General features: G+C 41.5%; 1 protein-coding gene across 1 annotated transcript in view; it reads right to left on the bottom strand.

Annotated features, from left to right (window-relative positions):
* The window catches only part of RALYL (RALY RNA binding protein like), a 1,862,755-nt gene that overhangs the window by 538,175 nt on the left and 1,298,976 nt on the right, over positions 1-25,604 (bottom strand). The window contains exon 5 of the mRNA XM_073631886.1: positions 16,315-16,591. Coding sequence (XP_073487987.1) covers positions 16,315-16,570 — 256 coding nt within the window. The 5' untranslated portion in view covers positions 16,571-16,591. The remainder of the gene's footprint in view (positions 1-16,314; positions 16,592-25,604) is intronic.

The following is a 25,604-nucleotide window of genomic DNA, read 5'->3' as shown; positions in this document are numbered from 1 at the left end:
TATGTCTATATAAATACACACTCTATATTACCAAAAGTATTGGGACACCTGCCTTTACACGCATAAGAATTTTAGTGGCATCCCAGCCAAAGGTGTTCTATCGAGTTGAGGTCAGGACTCTGTGCAGGCCAGTCAAGCTCCTCCACCACAAACTCTCTCATCCATATCTTTATGGACCTGGTTAGTGCACTGGTCCAGATCATTTGGTGGAGGGGGGATTATGTGTGGGGTTGTTTTTCATTGGTTGAGCTTGGCCCCTTAATTACAGTGAAGGGAACTCTCAAGATGCCAGCATACCAAGACATTTTGGACAATTTCTGGGGTTGAGTCCTGACCTCAACCCCATAGAACACCTTTGGGATGAATTAGAGTGGAGACTGTGAGCCAGGCCTTCTTGTCCACATCAGTACCTGACCTCGCAAATGCTCTTCTGGAAGAATGATCAAACATTCCCATAGACACACTCCTAAACCTTGTGGACAGACTTCCCAGAAGAGTTGAAGCTGTTATAGCTGCAAAGGGTGTGCCAACAATATTGAACCCTACGGACTAAGAATGGGATGCCATTAAAGTTCATGTGCGTGTAAAGGTAGGAGTCCCAATACTTTTGGTAGTTTTTTTGGTAGGCTCCTTTTGATTTATCACAGCATTCAACCTCCTTCATTGTGAGTGCCTTGTGATACTCACAGCTAGACTGGGATAGCTGGGATGTCAGTGAATAAAAATAATGTCACTTTTATTTTATGAATATGCATAAAAGTGGCAAATACTTTGTTACTGTCACTGGGGATACTGCAGTGGGATGGATGTATATGTTCATTGTAATTCTTTTTGTTTGATAAAATTGTGCTTGACATTTTACCCATCAGATCATCTTTCTTTAGGGAAGTTTATTCATGTATTTTTTGACAAGTGACATGCTTTAATACACACATAAACTAATAATCATAGTCATATTTGCTCAGCTATAAAAATACATCAACCAAATTGAATATATTGAACCAAATTGAATAACTGGAAATAATCAAGCCAAGATGAGCCAGAAACCCCCATTTTCATAGGATAGTTTTCGGTCCTTTTTTTTTTTTTTTTTTTTTATAAAGGTTCACACTGCCTTCTGGAACTGGAATAAAAGTGTCATTTGTGCCAGTCAGCAAAGCACTGGATTAACGTGTCCTGACAGATCTGCACAAATGTGACCATTGGTTTCAAGTGATGGATGATGGATGTTACTAAAACTAAAATGATATATGAGATGAAAGTGTTTATAACTACATATGTGCAAGTAGTCAAAGCTGAGATATTTAACATGGATGCACCTTGGCTGCACAGTGGATGAGCTTGTTTACACCACAATCTCTGTGTTCAGTGCACAGTTCTACATGCATTTTTTTAACTGTTTACCATGCATTTATGTGTGTTTATATTCTTTTTTTACTTGTGTTTTACAGTGCATTTTTGTGCTTTTACATGCTTTCCAAAATGTGCAAAAAATGCATACTATACTTTTTTTTTTTTTAACACACATGAAATCACCACAATGGTGTAAACTGGGCTCATTAAAATACAATATAATGTTGTTTCTTTCTTAGCCTATGGCCTCTAAGATGGTTGCTGGCGCCCCTACTGCGTGCAGGCAACCTATGGAAGTGGATGCAGATGTAGCGGTGCAGGTGCACAGCCATAAATGCAGCTGCATCCACTTTCATAAGTTGCCTGCATGCACCAAAACGAAAGCCTCCTGTACGCAGTAGGGGTTCCAGTACCTATTTTAATGAGGCCTATAAAAGAAAATAAAAATCAGGGTATTTATTAAAGCAAACAAATGTAGCAATGACAATGTAGGCAAATTAGTCACTGAGGAATTGCCAAATTGACCTAGCCACACTGATGCTGCTAAATTTGGGGGTATATACTATCATAAAGGAAAATGCAGACAAATGTAAAGACTTCTTTTTAAGCTGGATACACACTATACAATTTTCTGTAGATTTTTTTCCTTCAGATTTACCAAAACCATATAATATGAGGTCAAACCTTAAGAGTTTCAATTTGTATGCAATCAGGCAAGCCCTTGCACTACATGGTTTTGGTAAATCTAAAGGAAATCTGACAACAAAAGTTTTAAGGGACCCCATACACACTATTAGATTTTCTGCTGATTTTTGTCTTCACATTTACCAAAACCATGTAGTGCAAGGGCCTGCCTGATTGCATACAAACTGAAACTCTTAAGGTTTGACCTTATATTTGAATGGTTTTGGTAAATCTGAAGACAAAAATCTGCAGAAAATCTAATAGTGTGTATGGGGTCTAAAGCCTCATACACACGATCGAATTGTTGGCAAACAAAGCATCAGACTTTTGTCCGAAGAGCGTGTGCTGGAAGGTTGTCTTGCATACAAACGGTACACAATTGTCGGCCAACAAACTTGAACGTAGTGACGTACTACATAGAATTTCAGCTCTTTTGCGCCACCCTTTGGGCACTTTCTGCTAATGTCATATTTGGTAAACATTGATTCCGATCATGCGTGTTTGTACTTTGGACTTTTGTGTGATGGACTTGTGTACACACGGTACGAAAATCTAACAGACCGTTGTCCACCGAAAATTTACTAGCCTGCCATCCAACATTTGTTGGCGGAAAGTTGGACAACAAATGTCTGATGGAGAGTACTAGCGGTCAGATTTTAGGCAAACAGTCTGTCATCACACAATTCCCTGCCGAAAATCCAATCATGTGTACGAGGCTTTAGTCTGTTCATTAATGTAAGTCCCAGAGGAATAGCAGTACTGTTCTGTCACTATTGTGGCATCCACACAAGCCAGTATGACCAGATCCTTGAGCTCTCAATATCGCAAAAGAGGTCCAGGAAGATTATCCTTTTTTACATCCAAGATTGAAAAGAGAATCTACAAATCCGTGTGTTAAAAACCTCAATAGAAATCAGAATGACAAGAAGGTGCAGATGAAGGTGGCAATCTTTCCTCCAATCACAGAATGCCTCACATTCATTGAAAAGAATCGAAGACTTTTTGGAATGGACGGGTTACAGAGGGAGCGACCCACTGTGATCTATGTACTCCAGGCTGAGTTGTAAGCTTCAGCATGGAATGTTCAGCTCTTACTATACTGTATTACATAATGCAACAGCGCCTGCACTATGCACTCACTTCATTGGTCTTCATTTATTTTTAAAGTGCAAATGGACAAAAATTTTTTGGTCACAGTTTAGCTTCAGCTATCTCCCTTTAAGTCATGCCTACTGTTCAGTGTGATCCGGCCATATCCATCATTTGCTAAACCAATACTCTGAAAGGCCTCATTGAGATAAAGCGAAACCAGTCCTCAAAAAGCCAGAAATGCAATTTAGACATTTGTTCCCAAAGCAGGAGCCCCTATTGGAAGATTTTCCTTCACCTCTTTTTTCTAGTGACAACTCTAAAATGTTGGATCTCCCCTCTCTCTTAGTAACACTGATCACAAGTAAAAACACATGAGTGAATCTCCTCAAAGACACACACAGCAATAAAAATCAGACAGAGGGTATAACCCAGGGATCCTCAAACTATGGCCCTCCAGCTGTTGCAGAACTACACATCCCATGAGGCATTGTAAAACTCTGACATTCACAGACATGACTAGGCATGATGGGAATTGTAGTTCCTGAACACCTGGAGGGCCGCAGTTTGAAGACCCCTGGTATAACCCTTCCCTACTCTATCCAAAGCTTAAAAAAAATTAAAGTTACGTACCGGTAACGTCTTTTCCTGTAGTCTTTCAGGACAGCCACAATAGAGAGAGATAGTCTCCTCCCCTTCCTCTGGAAACACTGCGCCAGCCCATAAATTCTCTCCTCCCCTGCCGGACCTCAGTTCTTTCAAGAGTACCTCCGGCCAGCTGGGGAGACACAAGAACACATTAATAACATACCAATCAATATCATTACCATATTGCGTTCTGGTCTTTAATAAGACCCCCCCAAGCTTAGGGTGGGTAACTAGGGCTGTCCTGAAAGACTACAGGAAAAGACGTTACCGGTACGTAACTTTAATTTTTCCTTTTCGTCATTTCAGGACAGCCACAATAGAGAGGATAATCGAGCACTTACCAATTAGGGTGGGACTACAGCTTGCAGAACTTTTCGCCCAAAAGCCTGCTCACCTGCCACCACCAGATCCACTCTGTAATGTCTAACGAAAGTGGAGTAGCTGGACCATGTCGCTGCCTTGCATATTTGCTCTGGCGTTGCTCCAGCCTTCTCTGCCTGGGAAGCTGCCACTGCTCTGGTGGAGTGTGCCTTTATGCCTCTAGGGATCTCCTTCCCTGCTAAAGAATATGCCTGCCCAATAGCTAATCTAAGCCATCTGGCAATCGTGCGTCGGGACGCTCTGAGACCCTTTCTGGCCCCAGAAAACAAATTAAATAGAGACTCAGACTTCCTTATTATTTTAGTCATCTCTATGTATTGTAGGATACACCTCCTTACATCTAAAAAATGAAATTTTAGTTCCCTTTCACCTGAAGGATTGGGACAAAACGAGGGTAGGACTATTTCCTGGCTTCTGTGAAAGCCTGACGCCACCTTAGGCAAAAAAGCTGGATCAGTCTTAAGGACTATTCTGTCTGGCAAAATAATGCAAAAAGGAGGTCTAATTGATAACGCCTCAATTTTGCTGACTCTCCTGGCAGTTATCACTGCTACTAAAAATACTGTTTTTAGGGTCAGCTCCCTTAACAGGCACTTGTCCAATGGCTCAAAGGGAATTCCCGTAAGGCTCTGTAAAACCAGAGATAGGTCCCACCTGGGAAAGGGAGGACCTCTGGTAGGTCTCTGTCTTGACAGTGCCCTAAAGAATCTGACCACCCATGGATTGGTAGCCAGAAACTTCTCCAGATAAGCACTGAGTGCTGAAACCTGACTTTTAAGGGTACCTACAGATAAACCCTTGTCCGCTCCACACTGCAGAAACTCCAACACAGCTACGGGACTCTGCACCGAGAAGGAGTTTTCTATGCACCATTTGTTGAAAAGGAGCCAGACCTTTTTGTAAATCCTATGTGTCTCCTTTTTCCTACTGTTGAGGAGGGTAGAGATTAAGCTCTCTGAAAATCCCTTGGATCTTAATATACCCTCCTCAGTAGCCAGGCCGCTAATTTCCACTGCTGCACCTGTGGGCAGAGGACTGGACCCTGCGACAGAAGATCCTTTCGAGGTGGAAGGAAAAGGGGCGGCTCCACTGCTAACTGACTGAGGATTGAAAACCATGCCCTTTTCGGCCAATGTGGAGCTACTAGAATGAGAGAGGTGCTCTCTAATTGAAACTTCCTCAGAACCGCCGGTAACAGCACCGGATGAGGGAAGGCGTAGCATGTCCTGAAATGCCAATTCTGAGATAATGCGTCCACCCCCAGTGCTCCTTCCCCTGCATTTAGGGAGAAAAACCAGGGGGTTTTCGCGTTGTCTTTTGAAGCGAAAAGATCCACTTCCGGGGGTCCCCATTTCTTGGATATGAGATTGAAGACCTCCTGGTTGAGGGCCCAATCTCCTTCCCTTAGACTCCTCCGGCTGAGGAAATCTGCGATTATATTCCTCTCCCCTCTCAAAAAAACCGCTGAGAGTGAGAGAGTGTTGGACTCGGCCCAGCTTAGAATATCCTTTGTTAGGGCCAACAGACTTCCGCTCCTGGTGCCTCCCTGCTTGTTTATATAGGCCACGGTGGATGAGTTGTCCGACCGTACCTGTACATGGTGGCCCTGGAGTTCCTTTTTGAAAAATCTGAGGGCTAGGCCTACTGCCCTCAGCTCTTTCCAGTTGGAAGACCTTTGCAGTTCGTCGCCCTTCCATGTGCCCTGCGCTAGAAGGGATCCCAAATGTGCCCCCCAGCCTTTGCCACTTGCGTCCGTGGTTACGATCTGCGGGACTGGGATAAGCCACAGACGTCCCTGTGACAAGTTCACTTCCTTCCTCCACCACCAAAGAGATCTTTTTATTTGATGGGGAACCTGTACTAAGGTGTCTAGATCCCTCTGACTGTGGTCCCATACTCTTAGTACATATGACTGCAGGGGACGAAAATGTAATCCTGCCCACTGCACCGCTGGAAGAGTAGACGTTAGAAGGCCTAATGTTGACATTATGGACCTTTTTGACACCAGATGGTTGCACTGGAGGGAGAAAACTGCTCTGTCCAGCTTTAGAATCTTTTCCCTTGGAAGGAAAACTCTCAAAAGCGTAGTGTCCAGCAGGTATCCCAGGTACACAATGCGCTGTGAGGGAATGAGACTGGACTTTTCTAAGTTCAGCAGCCACCCCAACCCTGTTAGTACCCGCTTTGTTAGATCGAGGTCCTTGATCAACTGTTCTGGGGATACTGCAAATAGGAGCAGGTCGTCCAGATAGGCTATGACTGACACCCCCTGGAGTCGCAGGAAGGCCAACGCCTCTGCCAGTACCTTTGTGAATATGCGGGGCGAGGAGGATAGCCCGAAAGGCAGTGCTTGAAACTGTAGATGCAGTATTGTACCTTTCAGGTCTATTACTAACCGGAGAAACTTTTGGGAGGTTTCTGCGATAGGGACAGGTAAATACACGTCTCTGAGGTCCAGAGACACCATGTAACAGTTGTGTGGCAGCAGGGCCCTGACCGTAAAAATTGACTCCATGCGGAATCTTTTGTAGCAAATTGACCTGTTTAAGGGTTTTAAATTCAGAATCAATCTGAATTTCCCCGAGGGTTTTTTCACCACAAATACGTGGGAATAGAACCCCTCTCCTTCCTGCCCCTTTGGTACTCTGTGAACTACGTTCTGAATCTCCAGTTCCGTCAGGGCGTCTACCAAAGCTTCGGCCCTTGCTGTGAAGGTGGAAAGCTGCGTAACAAGGAACCTTTGCGGGGGGGGGCTTTGAGAATTCCAAGAGATACCCCCTTCTTATGACCCCCAGGATAAATCGATTGGGTGAGAGGGTCTCCCACTGTGGAAGGAAGGCCCCCACCGTCCCTAGAGAGTCATTGATCTTTGCGGGCTTTCTCAGGAGGGCGAAAAATCGCCCCTCCTCTGCCCTTGCCTCTTTGGCCCCAAGTTTTCTTCCCTCGTTTGGGAGATTCCTTGCCTTTTTTCGGACGAAACCCCTTCCTTGCCTGAGCTGGGGCTTTCCGTTTAAGCGGAAAGGACTTCTTTTTGTCCGCTGTACGGTCTAAGACCGTCTCTAACCCAGGGCTAAAGAGTAGATCACCTGTCAGGGGTATCCCGCACAATTTGACCTTAGAGGCGGTGTCCCCCGGCCAAGTTTTCAGCCAGAGCGCTCTTCTGGCCGAATTTGCCAGCGCCGCTGATCTGGCCGACATACGGACTGACTCTGCCGAGGCGTCTGCAATGTATGCAATTCCTCGCAGAATCGTGGGGAACGAAGCTAGGATAGTTTCCTTGGCTGTGCCAGCTTCAATATGCTCCTGAATCTGGAAAAGCCAATGTTCTAAATTGCGGGCTACCACAGTAACAGCCATTTCTGGCTTTAAATTACCCACAGTTGAGTCCCACGTCTTTTTTAGAAGTGAGTCTATCCTCTTGTCCATGACATCCGACAAGGCCCCCATATCCTCGAATGCCAGGTCTGTGTGTCTAGAGACCTGAGAGAAGGCGGCGTCCAATTTGGGATTTTTATTCCAAATGGACCCTGGATCCTCTGAAAATGGGAACCTTCTTTTAAGGGAGCTAGAAAAAAAGGGTTTCCTCTCAGGATCCTGCCACTCCTTTTTAATCGTTTCCACCAGAACTTCATGTACTGGAAAAACTTTTCTTTTTTGATCTCCCAAGCCCTTATACATAAGGTCATGGAGGGATAGGGGTTTCTTATCCTCGTGTATACCGAGGGTTGTATATATTGCCCCCAAGAGGTCTTCCACCTCATCCAGGGACAATTTATACCTGGAGATTTTTCTGGACTCCCCATCCTGGTCTTCCCCTTCTGACTCCTCATGGGAGTCAGACGTGCCACTGTCCGGTTGCCTCAGCTCCACCCCAGAAGGGCCTGACATTTCCTCTGCCATAACTAAATTAGAAGATCTGGCAGGTGCAGAGCCCTGAGCATGAGGCAGGGTTGTATCCTGCTGAATGGGTTTAGAGGGAAGCTGAAACATCTCAAAAAACGTTTTATAGGATGAAATGGTGGATGACAGCTCCTTCACAGAAGCTGCCAAACCAGACTGCTGTTCAGATTCCCTTTCCTTAACCAGGGAGTCTATGCATTCTTTACACAAAATCTTAGTCCATGCTTCCCCTAAACTGTCTCTGCAAGAGGCACACTTCCTTTTAGAGACATGATTGGACTTTGTTTTTTCTGTAGATTTCTGAAATTACATACAAAAACCACATATTACATTCAGCATGTTTAAGTGGAAACAACCCTGGGAGTGTACCAGAACCACCTTAAGGGAACTGCACACACCCCCCCACCCCCTGACCACCCCGGGGTCTGCCCCCCCTCTAAGTAAGGAACCATACATGAGGAGGAGCAATCCTTAGATAGAGAGGACCCTTCCCCAGGGAACTCTTACCTTTGGAAGGCTGGAGATAGCGTCCGTATGAGTTGCAGCATCTGCCTCAGACATGACTGCAGGTGGTTGCCTGTGTAGAGTCTCACACTGTCTCCACATGTAGCGACTCACTCCAGCCTGAGCCCGGCCCCCTATCAGCACTGCGACCCGGAACCGGAAGTCGCGGGTCAAAGGGAAATGACGTCACCCGTCGTCCGGCCCGCTGGTTCCAAATTTTGCGGCCTGTACAGAGTACAGGGAGAGCGGACTGTCTCCCTGCTGCGGCCCTGTGGACGCGATAGGGGTCCCCCACGACCTGATGCCGCGCTCAGCAAGGAAGGGGTGGCTTCAGCTGCGGTATGTACCGCCACTCTTTATCCTGGAAGCCCCTGCTTCCCTAGGGATGTTTCTTTAAAAAGAAAGGCCACAATCTCCCTGACTGCACCCGGCCTGGTTCCTCTGCACAGTGTCTCCCCACCGGAGGAAACACTAATAACTGAGGTCCGGCAGGGGAGGAGAGAATTTATGGGCTGGCGCAGTGTTTCCAGAGGAAGGGGAGGAGACTATCTCTCTCTATTGTGGCTGTCCTGAAATGACGAAAAGGGAAAAGCCATCTAGTGGCCACAATATATTTTTTTTCCCTGATTGATGTATTTCTGGGGAAAAAATGCATCATATCCACTAGGTGGCACTGACAATACAGGAATTACATAGTAGAGGAAGCACGTCAATTTTCACCCTGACTGTGTAAATGTTTGTTATATGCACACAGTATATATATATATATATATATATATATATATATATACACACACACACACACACACACACAGTACAGTACAGTACATCCCTCACATTTTTGTTTATAATAATATTTTATTATACCTTTTCATGAGACAACACTGAAGAAATGACACTTTGCTACAATGTAAAGTAGTGAGTTTACAGCTGGTATAACAGTGTAAATTTGCTGTCCCCTCAAAATAACTCAACACACAGCCATTAATGTCTAAATAGCTGGCAACAAAAGTGAGTACACCCCTAAGTGAAAATGTCCAAATCGGGCCCAAAGTGTCAATATTTTGTTGGCCACCATTATTTTCCAGCACTGCCTTAACCCACTTGGGGATGGAGTTCACCAGAGCTTCACAGGTTGCCACTGGAGTCCTCTTCCACTCCTCCATGACGACATCACGGAGCTGGTGGATGTTAGAGACCTTGCGCTCGTCCACCTTCCATTTAAGGATGCCCCACAGATGCTCAATAGGGTTTAGGTCTGGAGACATGCTTGGCCAGTCCATCACCTTTATCCTCAGCTTCTTTAGCAAGGCAGTGGTCATCTTGGAGGTGTGTTTTGGGTTGTTATCATGTTGGAATAGTGACTCATGCAGATAGCAGACAAAGGTAAAGAGAAACTTGCCACACACCACCACGGAGCCATTGCAAAATTAATCTTTTTATTGTCTTCATAACCAGAAAAGCAAGACAGGACAATTTATTGACACGTTTCACACTGACATCTTGTGCTTAATCATAGCCATTATAATTAGGCACTAGATTTCAGTGTGAAATGCGCCAACAAATTGTCCTGTACTGCTTTTCTGGCTATGAAGACAATAAAATGATTCATTTTTAAATAGCTCCGTGGTGGTGTGTGGCAAGTTTCTCTTTATCTTTGATGTTAGTGGTGGGAGCCGGGGTGGGCACCTATGCTGGATTGCTATTCAATACTCACCTGAGCGGTATACACATTCTACTTGGACAGATAGCAGAGGGAGGAGAGAGCAGACAGGATTCAAACTAGTTGCTTTGTATCGAGGCAAATATACACTATAGAAGGATAAAGTTACATAGTTACATAGTAGGTGAGGTTGAAAAAAGACACAAGTCCATCAAGTCCAACCTATGTGTGTGATTATATGTCAGTATTACATTGTATACCCCTGTATGTTGTGATCGTTCAGGTGCTTATCTAATAGTTTTTTTAAATTAACCGGTGCTCCCCGCTGAAACCACCACCACCGAACCTTCTACGCAGTTTAGGGTTAAACCTTTTTTTTATTTCTAATTTAACTGAGTGGCCACGTGTCTTGTTAAACTCCCTATTGCGAAAAAGTTTTATCCCTATTGTGGGGTCACCATTATGGTATTTGTAAATTGAAATCATATCTCCTCTCAAGCGTCTCTTCTCCAGAGAGAATAAGTTCAGTGCTCGTAATCTTTCCTCATAACTAACATCCTCCAGACCCTTTATTAGCTTTGTTGCCCTTCTTTGTACTCGCTCCATTTCCAGTACATCCTTCCTGAGGACTGGTGCCCAGAACTGGACAGCATACTCCAGGTGCGGCCGGATCAGAGTCTCGTAGAGTGGGAGAATTACCACTTTATCTCTTGCGTTAATCCCCTTTTTAATGCATGCCAATATTCTGTTTGCTTTGTTAGCAGAAGCTTGCATGCCATTGCTGAGCCTATCATCTACTAGGACCCCCAGGTCCTTTTCCATCCTAGATTCCCCCAGAGGTTCTCCCCCCAGTGAGTAGATTGCATTATTATTTTTGCCACTCAAATGCATTATTTTACATTTTTCCACATTAAACCTTGTTTGCTATGTAGTTGCCCACCCCATTAATTTGTTCAGATCTACTTGCTAGGGTTCCACATCCCGTGAAGAAGTTATTGCCCTGCTTAGCTTAGTATCATCCACAAATACAGAGATTGAACTGTTTACCCCATCCTCCAGGTCGTTTATGAACAAATGAAATAAGATTGGTCCCAGTACAGAACCCTGGGGGACCCCACTTTCCACAGAACGCATACATACTGCAAGATGTACACCGAGTCGCAGCTCCACACCCGTCGGTCATCGTACCTACTAATTTAATGAAGATAGGGGATTATACCCTATCCAAAATTACCTAACAACTTGCTTCCTGAAACTAATACTCAACAATACAGTCCACGTGTACTCGCAGCACTCATGTAAGGAAGATATGCTTTGTTCATTTTTCATTTCAGAGGTTTACAATTACTGTAAAGTAAAGGAATGTTACCCTTTAAATATATATGTGTGTGCGCATGTGTGTGTTGATTTCAAACTGGACTGAAAGCCTTTTTTAATTAAATCTAGGACTCTCATTTACAATTCACCCAAAGTTGTTAAATGATATGCCAAGGTCTGTAAAATATCCAATCTATTGTATTTCAACATTCACTTTCATTTAAAAATACCTGAATCATTTATAATGAAGTTACACTATAACTATAAAATTATTATCTATAAAATTCCATTGTAATAACACAGTGCTTTATTAATAAAGGTAGTGTGCCAGGACAATTTTTTTCTCCCGGCCAAGAATGACTGCAGCATTGCAGAACATACAGCCCTGCATTGAGAGAAAGGCTATCAAAGGACAGAACAGAGGTAAAGGGAGACAGTTTTTGTGGGTGGCAAATATTCTTTATAAATTTAATATTAACAGCCTATAAGCTACTCTAAACAAGCTCAAGGACACGCTGTGTATGTCCTTGCATATATGTAGCTGAATTGCCAAACAGTACTAAGCATATCACAAAACACATAAAGCAAGCTTATTAGGTAGCTGAAAAGAACCCTATTTCTATGCAGCTATTGAAGAAGAATGTTGTATTTGTTTGGTAAATGGCATGAATAATCATTTGTTAAAGCTCATGTCATGGAAAAAAAAAACATTTAGTACATCTCTGCAGTTCATGCACATTTCTTCATGTTTTATCACTTTCAACATACTGGACAGAGAAAAATAACTGTTGATGTGCCAGAAATATAATGTCACCTACATTTCTCTTTGAAATGACAATGCAAATCTGATTCCTTAGCACGTGGTGTCAGCTCCACCTACTTAATTTCCAATGGATTGTAAAAAAAAAACCCCAAAAAAACAGATCACTCTTCATCTCCATAACTACCGTTAGAGATCACCAAAAATGATCAGATCACAAGATTTTTGCCAAAATCAACAAGTATTTTTTGCACTTATCGAACGGTTAAAAGACACCTCTTCCGATGGCATATGCAACATACCAAAAGAGAGTAAATAAGTAAAGTTCATTGTTGGGGTTTACAAACACTTTCACGTTTAACCACTCAATATAAGTGTTATTGGTACATGTCATTTACAGCACTTATCGTTAAATGAGATAATGAACAGATTTCCTCAAGCTTTGGGTTGTTACAACAGCATGTATATTTCCAAAGTAACAGAAAGAAAAATCAAACTTACATATTTCTAATGTTGATCTGATATATGAACGTTGATTAAAGAAATAGATACATCCTCACTGATACATAAGATCTATTTGGGAAAGTAATGCTAAACTGATGTGTCCATTCTGAGTAAATTAAAATCTTATGGTCTATTTGTAGATTACATTATTACTCTCAAAAGCACTTTAAGCACATTGGTTACCAGCAATTAGGGGTCTACTGTATAATGAATATTTTTTTTTATAAAATGAATAGAGCATTTATATTTTTATAAGAAACTTACAGTGCAGCGCATAAAATATCATGTGTATATAACACGCAAGTATATTAAAGTATGCTTATAATGAAAAATCCATATATCAATGTATAATTAAATGTACATGGATATTTGGTAAAAAATTTTAGGTGTTCTTTGTCTCCTTTTAATAACCCTTGCCTGTGTGGAGCTTCACTATATTCTATATAGGCTTTAAGGCTGTGTGTGGATTGCCATAATGCCCTTTGAGACCTCTCTTGTAAGGGTCACTAGAATCTGGTAAGCCCCCATTCACTGTGGTGGGTTCTTTCTGCTGAAATGCTTGGGGATTTTTGTTGATATCCACAAATACACAGTTTTTTCAATTCACAAATACACCTGTGGACTTTATTGGTTCTTTAAAGGGACTTTGTTTTTCACTTCATTCATAGGCATGCGCAAGGGGTGTGCCAGGTGTGCCTGGGCACACCCTAATCCTGGAGTTGGCAAGTGACAGGTAAGCCGCGATCCTTACTTGCCGACCCCCAGAACCTGGACAGGATAGGCGGCTGGAGTGGAAATTAATGGACCGATCTGTATTTATTTCTGCAGCAGCTGAAAGTAGGCTTCTCCTCCTCTTCCTCTCGCTGATATTCAGCTGCCACGGGAGGAAAATACAGGGGATTGGTACCAATGTATGCCACCCCTCTTGTCCCAGTTCCTTTTCTTTCTGCTGCCCAGGTCCCCCTGTGTGCTCACCTGCTCCCCCCCCCCCATTGTTTTAGGATGACGAGTGGGGAAGAGGCCGGTTAATATGTCACAAAGGCATATGTGTTGGAGCTTTGAGGTGCACACCCTAATACAATAGGCTACGCACACCTATGACTTCATTTAATTATACATTGATATATGGGTTCTTCGTTATAAGCACACTTTAATATATGAAATACTTGCATGTTATATACACGTGATATTTTATGCACTACAACGTATGTTTCTTGATTTATGTATACCATTTATTGGGTTATTGTGTCAGCTGCTTTAATACATTGTTGTTTAGGAGCCTTAGCACATTTTTTTCTTTTGTTTCACATTTAGATTTTTTTACAATATAAATTCAGAATTCTACATTAATAATCTGTCAAGGCTGGATTTTACAAAAAACATGGTAGGCCTGGGGGAAAACCTATGATTCCTACACCTGTATACAATTTCATCAGTCCAACCACAACAGCCTACAAAAATTCTGAAACAATTACCTAAGAAGGACATGATACTAAAGGCAGCTAACTCTATTTATATTTGTAATATAAAAAAGGCAGCAGATTTAGCAGACAGCAGACACCAAAAAGGCTAAAAGTGGTTTCCAAAAGGATACCTCTTTCACATTGTTAGATATCATAGGGGACAACCACGGGAGATTTTTTTTTTAGAAAAGGGCTAAGGGATTTTAGAAAACATTCAGTGCCTTCTTGCTAATATTTACTGCCCAAACCAGGGTCAACCTTCATCTCTCAAATTATTATGAAAGTAAAAGATTTTGCCTCCAGCCTCGTAACACTGGCAGGAGATAATAACATGGACCTGGATCTTATCTCCCAAGGTATCTGCAACTGAGGGTTGCAGATAAAATTATAAAATTTGGGAGCCCTAGCCAGATACACAGGACACTGTGGACTCTCTCCTTTTCTTGATAACGGATTCTACAACAACGTTTCCTTATTTGTTTATTGTCGTGATGGATGTATCTATTATTTGACAACCACATGGTTTATTAAGCGCAAACGCAACCTGGTCGATGTTTTTTTGCATGCACAGACCCTCCAGTTTATTATGCTTAAAAACATGGGTGAGTCTGACAATTTTTTTCCTTGGAGGTCAAGCTACTGTATTATTTACAGTTTAGTTATATGTTAACTGGTATTATGCTATCTGTCCCTTGCCAAATTTCTAAATGTATTCACTGTAGATGCATTTGATCCATTAGTTCAGTGTACTTTCCTATACTTCTGTTGTTTGCCGATGTGACATTTCAGATGTGTACTCCTGTATTCAAAATATTCCTATGTGGATGTACATTTATTTGCATATACTCAATAAAAACTAGTTTTTATTGAGTATATGCAAAAAAAAAAAAAAAGAAAAAAAAAAAAAAGGTACAAATCTACACTGAGCAATTATAAATGCAACACTTTTGTGTTTGCCCCTATTTATGATGAGCTGAACACAAAGATCTAGACTTTTTCTATGTACACAAAAGGCCTATTTCTCTCAAATATTGTTCAGAAATCTGTCTAAATCTGTGTTAGTGAGCACTTCTCCTTTGCTGAGATAATCCATCCACCTCACAGGTGTGGCATATCAAGATGCTGATTAGACAGCATGATTATTGCACAGGTGTGCCTTAGGCTGGCCACATTAAAGGCCACTCTAAAATGTGCAGTTTTACTGTATTGGGGGGGTCGGGGGAGTCCAAAAACCAGTCAGTATCTGGTGTGACCACCAGTTGCCTCACACAGTGCAACACATCTCCTTCGCATAGAGTTGATTAGGTTGTTGATTGTGGCTTGTAGAATATTGGTCCATTCCTCTTCAATGGCTGTGCAAAGTTTTTGGATATTGGCAGGAACTGGAACACGCTGTCGTATATGCCAATCCAGAGCATCCCAAACATGCTCAATGGGTGACATGTCCAGTGAGTATGCTGGCCATGCAAGAACTGAGATTTTTTCAGCTTTCCAGGAATTGTGTACAGATCCTTGCAACATGGGGCCGTGTATTATCATGCTGCAACATGAGGTGATTGTCATGGATAAATTACACAACAATTGGCCTCACGATCTTGTCACGGTATCTCTGTTCATTCAAGAAGCCATTAATAAAATGCACCTGTCTTCATTGTCCTTAGCATACGCCTGCCCATACCATAACCCCACCGTCACCATGGGCCACTCGATCCACAATGTTGACATCAGAATTCCACTCACCCACACAATGCCAAAAACGCTGTCTGCCATAGGTCTTTTGTGTACAAAAGAGTCTACAAAAAGCTGTAGATCTTTGCATTCAGCTCACAAATAGGGGCAAACACAAAAGTGTTGCGTTTATAATTTTGCACATTTTAAATAAGAATTTTATCTTGGTAAATAGATTATACAGTAGGTTTCATTTCAAAAATGGGAAACACAGCTGCACTGATTGCCTCTATTATTAAACCATTTTGCATCAAGGTGTAATAAAATAATACACAAAACCAAAAACTAAGCATGGTGGTATCAATTAAAAATGGACTTACCGAGCGGCTGACCCCCTAAAATCCGTGCATTTTCTCCAGCCACTGCAGCTCTTGCATGTCTTTCACTGACGTATTGTACAAAAGCATATCCTTTGTGCACCGAGCATCCAACTATTTTCCCATATTTGGCAAATATACCTTCAATGTCACTCTTTTTCACAATACCAGTGTTCAGGTTGCCAATAAAGACCCGGGAATTGATTGACCTCGGATCATTCTTGTTGGTGACGTTGCTAGTCTGTGTTTTTCCGGTCATTATTGTATGTCACTTCTTCCCCTATTAAGTGAATGCAAAAAAATGAATTACAATGTTGTACACAAAAATTAACCCTCCACAACCTATACACACACACAACGGATTTTGAAGCTCTGCATGTAAATAACAGTCCACAGGAAAAACACATCTGAAGCTTGAGTGTATACTGTTCCCAGTCAACCAGGCCCAATGCAGCTATGCCAGCACATGTGCACTACTGTAGAGCCTGATTAGTTACTAGTGCTGGCCATCCATCTTTCCGATGGAGTGTTACCATACAGGGAATTGCAGGACCCCTCAGATGAGGTGCTTCTCCTAACCCTTTTTCTCCTTTCCCAATCTACAGCACTGTGCACTGCAGGAATCAGCAATGATGTAAGGGTTTGGATGAAGGAACCAGGGGGTGACACAGACAACCAATAATCTGGAAAGTATGAATTGCCAAAGAAGCTTTCTGAGGTTGCTGCACTGGAACAGAGAAGTGGCAGGAGAATGGGCCAACGGAGAGGTGCGTATACTGTATGTTTTCTTCTGTTGGGACCTGTTAGCTCAAAACATTTAGAGACCCGACAGGGTTTCATTAATGATTTTTAAAAGTGAAGATGAAATGATTGCGCTTATATTTAGTATGCTAAAAACTGGAAACAATATATATAGTATAGTTGTACAGTATATTATCTTTGGAGCATCAAAATGTCACATTTTGTTTCTGTTTATTTTTTCTTATTTTTGGCCGTCTCTGGACACATAAGCATATATCCAGCGGCAAAACTAAGGTAGAAGAACACATCTAGTTTCAAATCAGCATCTTTATAAAGTGGTATGGTGCATGCTTGCAGGTTAGGTACATGCTTTGGCCAATCATCATACAGCAATGCACTGCGATCTCGCACTGCATTATGGGGTGTTCCGTGGCACTCAAATTTACCGCGAACGCCCCATAATGTTCGTTCTTCGGCGAATGGGCGAACACCCAATCTTCGAATCGAACTTATGTTCGACCGGAACATCGAGCTCATCCCTAGTGGTAAGCTGCCACATGGCTCATTTAAATGTGGCCACTGTGTGCATTCCATACATTTGTATGGAAAAACAATATTGCCAAATGGTAAAAAATACATGCCACAACATTGTGAAAACTGTCATACAATTTGAATTGTCTATATATTAAGGTGCCACTGAGGAGCCTGCTACAAAACAAATTGAAATTTCTGGAAGGAAATACATAATCATAGATATGCCATTTCTAGTGGTAATCTTCATACACCAAATGTTAGACACTTTTCCTTCCACTATTGTTATAGGCCTGTGGTTCTATCATTTATAGTCCTTGACAGAATCAACCCAATTTTAGGGGAGGGGGGGGGGGGGTTTAATAGATTCTTACAAAAAGAGACCCAATAGATCTTCAACCTAAAAAGGTAATATTCCTCCACGCTTAAATGAGCAAATGAGTTTTAAACCATTTTATTAAAGATTAATATATGAGGTTCCTCACTTCCTCAGGCTGCTCCAAAAGAATCGATTGTATATAGTTAGATATATGTCACAGGATGATTATGTTAGTGTATTCTTAAAGTGGCGTTCCACTCATTTGTCTCCCCCCCCCCCCACCGGTGCCACATTTGGCACCTTTCAGGGGGGAGGGGGGAGGGGGAGTGGATACCCGTCTTTGACATGTATCCTGTTCCCACTTTCGGGAACCACAGCCACGGTTGTTGACGTCACCGCTCGGCTCCCTCCTCCTTCCCCTGCCGCCGGGCCAGTAGGAAAGAGGAGCGGAGCCTTGCGCATGCACAGTAGGGTTCTTGGCGTGAAACTGTAAGGCTACACTGCCGGGTTCCCTTACCCGCAATGATGGTGGCAGCACCCAACAGCTGATGGAAACATCAGCGGCGGTGCCGACATTGCTGGACTCCAGGACAGGTAAGTGTCCTAATATTAAAAGCCAGCAGCTGCAGTATGTGTAGCTGCTGGCTTTTAAGTGTTTACAGCTGTGGGCGGACCTAAGATTGTAACCCTTAAAGTGATTGTGAACCCGCATCTTGTAAAACAACCAATTCAGTTTAAAATTGAAATAAAAAGGCAAAACATTTCTGTATTGATATAAAAAAAAACCCCTTATAAATATATTTTAACATTTTTATAAGTGATCACATTCCCTTCTGTTCTCAGCTGCATATGAACTGGGGGGGGGGGGGGGGGGGTGTGAGGAGAAGCTGTAGCGCACTGAGCTTCCCAGTGAATGGCTGTGCAGTGGGGGGGTGTCAGGACAAGTCTGATCATTTGAGGGGAGCACACTGAGTTTCCAGCACAGCTAGAGAACTGACTACAGTGTGTTCTCTTGCTTAGTGTGGTCAGTTTTTATTAGGAAAGCAGAGGGACTGGCAGGAACCCAAGGGATTTCTCACAAAGAAAACAATACAAAGTGAAGAGGATACTTTCTCATACAAGTTCATGGTACAGCAGGCACTTACAGTATGAGGAATATGAAATGTTTGGTTTACAAACGCTTTAAAGGTGTGCTTTTACTCATTTAATGTGGGAGCAGCATTCAGAATCAGGACGGACTCTCTGGCAGACTTCCGGCCATGTAGCTGTGGTATGTTCTTAAAGATTAGGTTCCAGATGCACTTCAGGTTGAAATGTGGATACCTCAGCTGGGGCATTGATATTAGGAATACCCAAAAGTAGTGTGGTTACATCACAGTGGAGCGCAAGGTGCATTTGGTGGGAAGCCATCTGTTTCCAGAAGCGGAAGTGATGTCATTCCATGGTGGGATAGGATGGGGGTTGAAAAGGAGGAAGTGCAGAGAAGCGGGTGATGGGAGCTCCCTGTCGCATAGACCAATAAATGACCATTAAATTAATAAAAACTTGGATAAGGGTCTGGTATGGATTTTGGTGGGGACCCCACCCCGCATTTGTTTACATTATGGCATGGGGTTCCTCTTAAACTCTGTACCAGACCCGAAGGGCCTGGTATGCATTGGGGGGGCATGCCGTTTTTTTAAATAAATATTTAATTGCAGGTATTTTTTTACATTCAGCTGTCGGTAGGGAAACCCACTGACAGCTGATGAGTCATCGGTTTTATGGCATGGCAGCCGGCTTCCCAGGCCTCTCCTTAACAACCAGCTATTCAAATCCGTCAAACATTTTTGACCGATCTGAATTAGAATCGTTCCTAAAATTTGGAATTGCTTAGAAAGCGAATAAACAAAACAAAATTAAACAAATTTCAACTAAATTTGTTATTATTTCATTCAGAGATTCGAATGTATAAGCCAAAATTTGTCCAAATTAATATTTGGACCAAAACACAGCACATGTCTAGTCCTGCTGCGGCATCTCTTCTAGGTGCCAAAAGGCACATACAAAGCATTGAGACCTTTATAAAACTTTGCTGTACATGTAGATGTTGATCTTGCAAACTATCCTACAAGTATACATCCTGTTTGTGACAAGTATGGAAATAATTTTCACTATTAATAACATTGTTGTCCTGAAAAAGTAGAAGTTCTGGAAGCAGACGTTGTGGATGTCTAAAAAAGATCATGAGGCTATTTCTAGGGCTAAAATGCCTGAAAACTCCTCAGTGTGAAAGGGGTCTGAGAGTTCCACCCAGTCAGAAATGTGGTATAGTACGAATCATAACGTTATGGTCAATCAATCCATGTTCTTCATACAGAACAAGAGCTTAAAGTGCATCTAAACTGCAAAAATAATATAGTGTAGCTTACCAATTCTGGGATGGAGTGGCTACATTGGTTTTATTTTTTTAAGGTTTTTTTCCCCCCTTCATTTTCACTTGGTGATCCTGCCAGTAACATACTTCCTGTTTTAGGGTGTCTCCACTTTAAGGAGCAGCAACGGAGACACCCATGGATGGCAGCATTGTCAGGCTGGGTTCACACAGAGTGCGGTGCGGCTCGCAGCAGGGGTCCGGTGCATCCAAGTTGGCTGAATTCGGACCTGAAATGGAGCCAAATATGCACAGGACTCTTCTGCTGTGCGCTCTGCAACCGCCCCGGAGATGTGTGAACTGGCTCTATTGAGATCCGGTCACACTCTACTGTCATGTGAATTGGATGCGGGGAAAACCTGCATCTAATTTGCAATAGTGTGAACCCAGCCTCAATCAGCGGAGAGAGTAGCGTTAGATGGACTAGCAGATTAAGATGTACTTGGCCAAGAAATTAGAACTGAACTCCAGCCTCAATCAGCGGAGAGAGTAGCGTTAGATGGACTAGCAGATTAAGATGTACTTGGCCAAGAAATTAGAACTGAACTCCAGTTAACATTTTTTAAGCTGTTACAGACACCATTTTTTCTCCTTTAAATGGTTTGTTTCAACCCTCTAAGAGCTACTTTTTTTGGTCAGCTTGCTCTGCTAAAAGTTTGAAAATAACAGACTTACTGGCTGGATAACCAGGTTAAAATAAAGGAAAAAAGCCTAAAAATAAAACGAATGCAGCCACCACATCTACTGTAAGTATAGCAAGCTTCAATATATTACATTTTTGCTTTTTTTGCTTTTTTAGATATGCTTTAATGAAGACATATGGTCACTATCCCACACACTGCATATCAAAAGCTGTTGTATACTTGCAAGCAGAGCATACTGAAAAGAGCAACAGCTTTATCTCATCAGTTAATCGTGATCTGGCACAGTCACTACTAATACTTTTTCAATTATCAACATTTATGATTTTTTTTTCTTCTTATTTACTAGGACGGTGGCTGTTATACAACAGATTGAAATTTTTTTTTTTCTGGCAGGGCCCCGCCGAGGTTTCTAATCTTTTTTTTCTTGAAGGTATATTTACTGTATATCTTGTATGTCCTATTTCTTATAATATTTTTTAGTATTTAAAGAGTAACTCCACTTTTGTTTAGAAAAAAAAAAAACATTCTCCTCTGGGTGATCTATGTACATTGGATGGGTTTTAACAAACTTTGTTGCAGATTCCTGCCTTTTGTTGCACTGAAGAAATAGCTGTTTATTTAGTTATGTCAATGTGCAGAGTGAATCTGAATGGGAGAGACTTTCATTATTATTCAGCTGATGCACTTGCAGGGTTCTAATGAGAAAACTGTTGGTGTTTGCATCTCTTTAGACATGATTAACTCTTTGGGAGTATCCCACCAAAAAATGAAATGCTTGTTACAGTGGATGCCTACAATCTGACTTGTATTCTAGTGTAGACTTCAGACAAAATCAGTGAGCCAGTCATAGAAGCAGGAATTTACATTTCCGAGCACCAATTTTGTATGGTGTTTCAGGTGTTCCAGGTTGCCATATTGCATTGAATTTTACAGAAGATTATAGCATTGCAAACTGAAAAGGAAAGGTAATTTTTAACAACATTAAAGAAGTACAGCCAAAGCTCTTTGGCTGTATTTCTGTATATACTGTTCTTTCTGCCTGGAAACTGGAGATTGTCCATAGCAACCAAAAAGTGTCCCTTTACATCAAAAGTGGTTTTAGACCAGCTAGAAAACAGCAATAATAAATTAGAATCACTTGCAGAATTGAGCGATAGTAATTTGTGGGGAAATCCGTCATCAAACACTGAAAGTAATGACAGTGACAATTCAGCAACTGAGGGTTTTGATTTGATTACATTATTGAATCATTTTTATTATTATTATTTATTATCTGTTATAATTATTTATAGTTATTTATTATATTTTTATTATAATTTATGATTTCGTGTTTCAAACTTATAATACCCAGGATGTCTACTAGACTCTTGTTTGGACAGATTTAAGTATGTTATTTCTAAAAATTACATGTCTACAATATAAAACGCCAAAATTTCCAAGCAAAATAATTGTACCGCTTTCAGTATCAAAAATCTGACATAATCATACCGCCAGGGAGGTTAAAATTACAATATTGCTTGTCCAGCTATTGTATATGCTGTATTATTATTATTTTTTTATTTCTATAAACATCACACAGCCTAATCAGGGTTTTCTACTTGTCTTTGGTTTAGAAATAAAAACCTGACAAAAATGTTGACTCTCCCCCCCTCTATCCAAAGCTACAATTTTTATTTTTGGTGGAAGCTGAGCTTTAAACTTAATTTGATAAACAACTATAACTCTTTAATCCATTATAGATTTTACAGTTTCCTAAACCTGTTAAATCACCGCAATGTATAAATGAGTTCTGATTCTGGTGATGTTTAATAACACCACATGGGACATTATCAAATCATGAGAGCATGTCTGCATGCAAAAATATCATATATGGCAATATATTACAATCCAAGAGAGACTAAATGGAGAACTGGCAGAACTAAACTGTATGAATAACCCAACAGAAATTCATAAAAATTCTGGTAAAGGACCCAGAGAGAATACAACTCACTTCTATCAGAGAAAACTAAAAGGAAACAAACCTTCCATAAAGAAGTTTTGAGCTGGAAAACCAGTCAATATGACATAAAAAAACAAAACAAAACAAAACAAAAAAAAAACCCCGGCAACAGAGTACATAAGGGAAGCTGATGGGACATTGGATAAAAGCAGTTCAGATTTTAGCAAAATGCTTTTAAGAGTATTAGACCAACTTATACTCCTAACAGTCAAAATACTCCGTAGATGACTGTTCACTTTGTGGGGGAATTAGATGTGGGACCTGCTGACCTCAATCATCCAACCAAGTGCAAGAAAAAATACTATTTTTTTTTTTTTTTAAATTCATTGCATGCGGATTCTTTGTGAAGTCCATTTTCATCACATTCACTAAGCTCAGGGAACATTCTCTTGCAAAATGAACAGCCTATTTGCCTTCATCATTGTTAGTACTAATATTATTATTGTACAGGATTTAGTATATAGCGTCAACTTTTTGTGTGGCACTTTACAAATAAAAGACAGTACATTTACAATACAATTCAAGACAAGAGGGTTACGGCTGTTTAAATGTACTGTTCACCGTCTTTTTTGGATGTCAGTGCCTAATGCCCTGTACACACAATAGGATTTTACGACAACAAAATGTTCGATGGGAGCATGTTGTCGGAAATTCCAACCGTGTGTAGGCTCCATCGGACATTTTTTGTCTGAATTTCTGACAAACAAAATTTGAGATCTGGATCTCAAATTTTCCAACAACAAAATCCATTGTTGGAAATTCCGATCGTGTGTACACAATTCCGACGCACAAAATTTCACGCATGCTCGGTATCAAGTAGAAGAGCCGCACTGGCTATTAAACTTCATTTTTCTCGGCTTGTCGTACGTGTTGTATGTCACCATGTTCTTGACATTCAGAATTTCCGACAACATTTGTCTGACCGTGTGTATGCAAGACAAGTTTGAGCCAACATCCATCGGAAATAAATCCAGGATTTTGTTGTCGGAAAATCCTATCGTGTATCAGGGCATAAGAAGTTTTTTCAATAAATTGCACCATGAAGCCTCTCTTTTCTATCATATGATTTACCCCACTCCTGGATAAGGATATTGTTGCAGCTACAGGACAACTATACCACTGGAGAGTTTGCTGTATTACAAGGATCCCTGCATTGGATGAACCTGTGGAGGCATATCCCTGATTTGAGTGATCCGGTGATGAGCTTGTTTGATCTCTATAATTTGAGATCCATCGAATCTAGTAAGCAGCGTTGTTCGTTTTACTTTTTGGATAGAAGCATCAAGGTGATCTCTTCAGTGTCCTGCAAAAGTATATTGTTATCACATATCATTATCACCCTTCCATTTTATATTAAAGGGGTTGTAAAGATGTTTTTTTTTTTTTTTTTAAAATAACAAACATGTTATACTTACCTTCACTGTGCAGCTCGTTCTGCACAGAGTGGCCCCGAACCTGGTCTTCTGGGGTCCCTCGGCGGCTGTTTCAGCTCCTCCCCGCAAGCATTTACCACCTTCATGCGAGCTCCCTCGCACGGTGGTGAGTGCTTGCGGGCGCGCTCCCGTGATACAGCCGGCGGCTATAGCCGCTCGCTGTATCACTCGGCCCCGCCCCCCGGCGCGCCGCGTCATCGGATGTGATTGACAGCAGCGCGAGCCAATGGCTGCGCTGCTTTCAATCCATCCACTGCAGCCAATCAGCGACCAGGCTGAGCTGCAATGAAGCTGACGAGGACGAGGAGCGAAGATTCGAGGCGTCAGGTAAGTAAAACGGGGGGGCTGGGGGCGGCGGTACTGTCAAAAGTTTTTTCACCTTAATGCATAGAATGCATTAAGGTGAAAAAATTTTTACCTTTACAACCCCTTTAAGGGAGTTATATTGTTTGGTTGTGCACTTTTTCTTTTTATACACAAAGAGAGCCTTTAGTACATCAAACCTATTGTCTTCTCTACCCTGGCAGAGGAGCAAGTTGACTTACATACATTCTGACACAACCAAATTAAAAATCCAAGCTGCTATTTAATTGTTAATGATCAATAAATCTCCTTGACCAGGCGGAATCCCAGACAAACTATATAAATGCTTTATCGACAATTTATCCCCACTACTCAAGAAAATATTTAACAACACTTTGTGGTATGAGATTTTACCATCATTTATTTATGGAGTTACAGTAATCATTGATTTGATTTCAAGTAGAGATCTAACATATTGTGGTGCTAATAGAAATATCACCTTTATACTATTATACTGTAAAATCCTGGCCATAATAATCTAGAAACCACACTCCAGATTTATGTGGGCATTTGACTTAAAGACACATAAATAAGGACCCTAGTTCACCTTCAGATTATCCATGATAACACTGGAGGAGATTAATAGCTCCAGATACCACATAAGCATCTGATTTAGTATGTGGAATTTCCTGTGGAGCTTCTATTCTCATTGTGACTTCAACAATTTTTTTATTAACTGAATTCAAGGAAATTTAACATTTAGCTTGACATTAGGTTCTTGAAACAGTATGTATTATAAACAATTGCCATGTTTTTTTGTTTTTTTTTTACCGTAAAATACTGGTTATTTTTCTACCTTTTTTGTGCTGCTGATCTCCTCAACTTTTTCTAGTCTCTTCCTGGCTGCTTA

Source organism: Aquarana catesbeiana, linkage group LG05, assembly GCF_042186555.1.
Source record: "Aquarana catesbeiana isolate 2022-GZ linkage group LG05, ASM4218655v1, whole genome shotgun sequence".
NCBI classification, from domain to species: domain Eukaryota; kingdom Metazoa; phylum Chordata; class Amphibia; order Anura; family Ranidae; genus Aquarana; species Aquarana catesbeiana.
Note: the sequence above shows the minus strand (reverse complement) of the source record. Positions and strands in the feature narration are given on the sequence as shown.